This window comes from Halyomorpha halys, unplaced genomic scaffold, assembly GCF_000696795.3.
Source record: "Halyomorpha halys isolate HHAL.00 unplaced genomic scaffold, Hhal_1.1 Scaffold169.1, whole genome shotgun sequence".
Taxonomy (NCBI): Eukaryota; Metazoa; Arthropoda; class Insecta; order Hemiptera; family Pentatomidae; genus Halyomorpha; species Halyomorpha halys.
In genome coordinates, this window is record NW_027104700.1 from 1,390,925 (window position 1) to 1,397,195 (window position 6,271).

The 6,271-nt window shown below is 26.9% G+C and overlaps 1 protein-coding gene across 11 annotated transcripts in view; it reads left to right on the top strand.

Annotated features, from left to right (window-relative positions):
• The window catches only part of MCU (mitochondrial calcium uniporter), a 516,099-nt gene that overhangs the window by 495,176 nt on the left and 14,652 nt on the right, over positions 1 to 6,271 (top strand). For 8 of the 11 annotated variants that reach the window (XM_067053485.1, XM_067053353.1, XM_067053456.1 and 5 more), the window contains 2 exons: positions 3,769 to 3,885; positions 4,418 to 4,522. In XM_067053485.1, coding sequence (XP_066909586.1) covers positions 3,769 to 3,823 — 55 coding nt within the window. In that variant the 3' untranslated portion in view covers positions 3,824 to 3,885; positions 4,418 to 4,522. Of the gene's footprint in view, positions 1 to 3,757; positions 3,886 to 4,417; positions 4,523 to 6,271 lie in introns of all 11 variants that reach the window. The other 3 variants (XM_067053385.1, XM_067053406.1, XM_067053334.1) reach the window with 3 other exon arrangements.

Genomic DNA, 6,271 nt, shown 5'->3' on the forward strand with positions numbered 1-6,271 from the left:
TATATATTCTAATTTATGCTATCCAACATTATTGCCTTTAAATTAGTGGACATATTCTTTAGTTGTAGACTTTCATATCTGGACTTACTGAATATAAATTTAGACCCTATTGTGCTTTGTTCAAAAGTTCTACTATGTAATTTTCAAAGATATAGACTTATTCACCACCAAGTATTTTGAAATACCTTGGTAAATGTAAGTTATTATTTACTCTCTATTACATAATATTTGTTATTTATTTTTTCTTAGTTATAATACTTTTATGGTTGGTTATATTAGTTTTTAATTCTAGTTCTTCTATTTTACCTTCTAAATTTATTTTATACCTTTTTTTTTTAAAGTTAAAGTATCAGATTAGTGTTTTTAACAAATATAATTTGTTGTGATATGGATATGTAAATCAGGTTAGGTCCCAGTTTGATATTGTATATATATATATAAAATGTTAATATTGCCATTCTTTTATGACAATAGGTAAACAATTTTGTCCCTAAAAACTGTTTATTAAAAAATAAAATCCTTCAACTTTGTTATATAGTTTTGAATGGTGATGCTATTGCACCATTGAAAATCAAGAGCTTCCGGGTTAATGAGCGCACTTTTCTCACATAGCTTACCCATCTGTTCCCCTGCTTTTGTACAGTGTTAACTTTATGCCTGGAAAGATAAATAGAAATATTTATCTTTTTACATGATTATGTTAATTTGTATATCACTATTTTTTTCTTGCCAGTATATCCAATTATATTTGGCATATGAAAAAGAGCTTTTAGTTATAAGTAGATTTTGTTTTGTTTATAGTTCATAGATTCTTAATTTTAACCTTTTTGACTACTGCTAATTTTCTCCTAAATTAATAATATCTCTTGTGTAATCCAAAGGCTTATGCTTTCTAATAGGATAACACTAATTAAGCTGTTGTAGAGAATTAACAGATATCTTTAGACGCGCCTTAATGATGGCAAAACTTTGATTTTACTGACCTACCACAGAATATGATACTTTTAGTATTGACCACTTCTTCAAAATAATTATCGTAACATATCACATGCTTTGGTACATTTACCTACTTATTGGTAATGATTATACGTTTACCATTTTATAATCACACCTTTCATATTTTTATATAATCCTTTACATTTCTTTTAGGTAATAATTTATTAAAAAAATAAATTGTTATCCTTAAATTAATAGTTACTTACTTATCCATTGTTAACATATATTGCATTTCTTAATTCTAGGATAATGAATGTTAACCTAAGATATCCCTTTAATTACATAATATATATATATATATATATATATGGTATAGTAAGAGAATGTGGCCTTGGTAAATTGTGGGCATCTTCTTAAATATTTACAAAATAATCATTTATTTCCTTACTATTTCTTGTTTATCTTTAAACCTTATAGGAAATATAATCAATCACAAATATGAACATGTTTGTACAAAATAATTAAATTAAATAATTTTATTAAAAATGCTTCATTATAAAAATGTATGCTAGTAATGCACAAAATGTTATCTTTTGTTTCCTATTGATTCACTTTAAATGTTTTCTAAAACAGTAAGAAATGGAAAAGAAATACATCTTGAAGCAGTTTTCTTAAATTGTTCATTTTTGTCGGTTACAATTTGTTTTAATGATCTTTTTTTCATTGTGAGACTGAAATGTGATATTTGATTCAAATATGTCTTTATGTCGTCCAGGAGATAATTATTAGATCTTTTATTTATTGTTATGTGGTCTCTTGTTATTTCATAAAAGATGTTGAAGTATATTTTCAAATACCAAGTAAAAAAAAAAAGAAAAATAATTGTCGTACAATATTCCCATTGCTAGTAAGGATTATTTTTGCTATAATTAATTTTAATGGTAGGATTGGTAATCACATAGTTCCTCTTAATCAACACTGATTATCAAAGCTATACTCTTCATATTTTTAGCCTATTATTAATAAATTTCCTATGATTACCCAAAACTATATAATCTGGTGAATATGAAACCCAAGCTTATTTAAATATTGTCATAATGAACAGAGTGCTTTGAATAATAAATCAAAAGTTTTATTATTATTAAAATATTAAATTTATTGACTTTTTTTTAATTAAATAATTTACAAATAAAAATGTATTCTGTAAATCTTAGAAATGAAAATATCTTAAAACAGGTATAATTTCATTTTTTAATTTATTTCATTTGTGTGATATCTAAATTTATGGTTTGATTTTCATTCATTGTTATTAAGTATCTAACAATTGAACAGTATTCATGGACAATGACTAATCAGTCTGCTATGACTGACCATACTTCCAAAAAGTGTTATAGATATTTGATGAATCCACTTGCAGTTTCCTATTGTTCCTTCAGTTAACAAGGACTGTAATTGTAATTATATTTTTCTTCATATAGTTAGTATCAATCTATCTTAGGTTCATAGAAAAATTGATAACTACTTTTAATTATTCCAGAGAAGAATATATTTATCAATTTTGAAGGAACATATTTGTTATTCAGGAAAAATGTGTTTTTAAAAGATCTTGAAAATTTTATTTATGTGTGGTCTGTTAATTGTTACTGTGTGTTAAAAAGTGTGTCAATATTTTTAAACCATATATGTAAAGATGATTTAAATTATATTTATTGTTAAAATATGAGCTACTTTACATGTAACAGTTCTTAGTAATTAAATGAAAACTCTTACTTAGATCAAATAATATTTATTTTTTACCCGCTATTTCTTTATTCCAATTTTTATTAAGTAAGCATACATTTTTAATACTTTTTTCAGAGCTAGGTTTAAAAAATTGCCAAAAGATGTTTAATAATGTTACATACAAATTTTAATGGGCTTCCAAAAAAATATTACTGGCTCCACACCAAAAGAAAATTAATTAGAGGTATTTTATCATTCCAAACTTGGCCTAAAAGTGTGCTGTTCAGTAAAACTTTTGGAACTTAGGTTATTGACCATTTACATCATGACAATGGAAATTGACAACTCTGGCCTACCAATTGATACGTGAAATAATTTAAACTCAATAATTAGTTATTTCAGTTTCTTTTAAACCGATTACTAAATAATACGAGGTTGTTTTAACCTAGTATTTGTACAATAACAATAGGTGGTAGTGTAAGATCTGACTCCAATTGATAATACTATGTATTCTTGACCAAAAGGCCTCGACAATGTGTGTTCAATAAAGGTATGGTAGTTGATATGGAGGTGAATAGATAGATGGGACTAAGAGGTAATTTCTCTAGAGATGGTAAACTCGTCCTACAGAGTACGACCAATAGGTAAGACGGAGGAATGCAAGTCCAGAGGGTATGCAGCCACCAGGTCATGAAGGAAGGTAACTTTGTTCTACTGGGTACTATGCCTTTACATACATAGGAGGAAAGTAGGCCTGGCTGGTAACTACCCGCTGGGTACTACATATGAATAAATAGTAGAGGAAAGAGGAGGTGACCAATAGGTATCTAGTATGAATTATGACTTCACATTCAAAACAGGTTGGAAGTATACACTGAATGACTTATTTACTGTCCCAAGAAAGTGCTCCCATTGATTCTAATAACGATACAGAGGTTCCGCCTGTAAGAAATAAGTTTTTTATTATTCAGTATATTCTTTTTAGTGATAATTATTTATTAAATCAACATATTTACAGCCATGACACTATATAGGTTTATATATAACATTATAAATTTATTTAAATTTTTCTGAATTAATTAACACAATAAATGGCTAGAGAAAACATAGGTGCCGCTGCAAGGTGAAACGAACTGAAGCTCTTCGTCTTGGTGGGAAGCGATAGCGGTGTTAAAACAGGCGGTCCCTGGTGAATAGCGTCGCTACACTACCATTGTCCAGTAGTTGGTACATTGTATTACATTTCTTATTAATAGTTTTTAAAAAAATATGTTATAAACATCTTTTATGATACAAAATGAACATACATACTCCCTCTGTTTTGTATCCTCTCTAATGATCATTTATTTAATTTGTTTATTACTTTTTTTTTCAATAGGGCCTACTAGGGGCCACATGACAATATTACTTCATCTTTCCTTGTTTTCTTCTCTGTTCTTTCCAGTATTTCTTCACTATGCTTCATTTTTATTTCTTTAGACCATTTAGGACCAATTTTCCCTTTCATTTGGAGTCCTGTTCTTAAAAACATAGTTTTTAGATCTCTCTTTCTATGGTTTTCTTTTATTTATTTCCAATACTTTCTTCATCTATTGAATCCAGCTTACAGTATTTTTGTTCAAAAAGATATGTTTAGTTATTGGATTCCTGTTATCATATATCCTACAGATATGTCCAAAAAGTATATGTATAATATAATTCAATAATTGTAAGCATGAATGGTTCTAAATTGTTACTCGATTTTAATGTTTTTCCACAGTGGATCTGACCTTAAGAAAATGGTTTGAGAGAATTAAGGGAAAGGAAGAAATTGCTATTTTTTGAATAAAAAGGAGCCAACTAAGAACCAAAACCAAATATGCAGGTCATCTATTTACCAAAATATATAACAAAAGTTATTAGAATAAGTTTTGAAATTATGAAGAAGATGGTGATGGGTGCAGTCAAAAGGAAACAAAAAATAGTTAACAACTATTTATTTGCAGATGTTTCGCCCCACTTTGTAGAGCTTCATCAGGTCTAAAATGATACAAAAACAACTAAAAATATTTTGAGATAGTAGGATACAAAAAGTAAATTAAGGTAGGATTTTAATTATGTAGATATTAGTGAAAAGAAAACTATATACAAATAAGCAAAAAGAAGGAATAAAAATAGTTATAATATAAAATAGACAATGATAAGGATTTACAGAAAATTACTTAAACTAGTTGGTTAAAAATAGACATGAGATGTAATAGCATGTAAAAATAAAAAAATTAGATATGAGAGAAAAAAAAAATTAACACACTAAAAGATGGAAAATAAGGAAGTAAGTTGAGATTAAATAAAGGTCAAGAAAGAATAAAGAAAAATAATAATTATAATAATAAATAAGAAAAGAACAAATCAGGACCACCCAGCTGTTTTCACTTAAAGATATCAAAACAATGATGAAAAAGCAGAAGCATACAGAGTGGAGGGGAGGTGACCGTTAAACAGTATTTTCAAATATGAGGAAAACGATTTTAAAATATAATAATATTAATAGCTTCTAGAATTATCTAGTTTCTTTTTTTTTTTTTTTTTTAATGCTCCTTAAGTGCCTTTCAGCATGGAGGAGCTTCTAACCACTTGGACCACACATCTCGGTCTCTGGCAAGCATCTTCATCTGAGCCAGCGTTTTTCCTCTTTCCAGATCTAGTCATTGGATATACTCGATATAGATTATCCAATTTAAGGAACATAAACACAAATCAAATGATAGAATACGTATCTAATATAAAAAAAAGGTTATATACCAATAGAAAGTATAGTTAGATTAATAAAATTAGTACAATATAGGTATAATACAATAAAGTAAAAGAAGTGAGTTAAGAATATTAAATGAAGTGGTATAAACTTACAAAATATTACATAATGATAACAACCGGTTTTCGTAGTGGTCCTGATAATAATATTTTATCTACATTAATAATTGTAATAGTCAAAACAACAAGTAAAATGAAACAAGTTGAAGTGAAAGTTTACAATAAAACAGTGAATGAAATATAGTATAAGAACAATAAAACATAAGTATATAGGTAAAATGAAGTATGTAAACATTATTAAAAATAAGCTATGAAGTATTGAAATAAGAAAAAGAAAAATGAAAAATAGTGACAGAATGATAATAAACAGGTGATAAAAGGATTATGAAAATATTTGGTGATAATAATAGTAAGTCAAATAAATTTATTGAAACAATTTGAAGTGAAAGTATTCAATAAAACAGTAAATATGAAAATTAATAAAAACAATGGATAAATAAATATAAGTGAATAAAATATAGTATAAGAACAATAAAATATGGTATAAGTATATAAGTAAAATGTTTTAATTTTTTTAATTATTTATTTAATGTAATTTACAACTGTACAAAATAATACAATCGGTAAATATGTAGTATGTTTCATATACACTTGAAAATCTTGGAAAGGAACCACCCATTGGTGGTACTTCAAACATTAATTTAAATTAGAAGGTCCCGTGGCCATCTTCTTTTCAGACGTCTCGGAGGATTATCAGGGATTGTTAAGGATGAAAGATTAAGAATTAATGGGTTAAGGATGGTTAAGGAGTTTGGAATGAAAA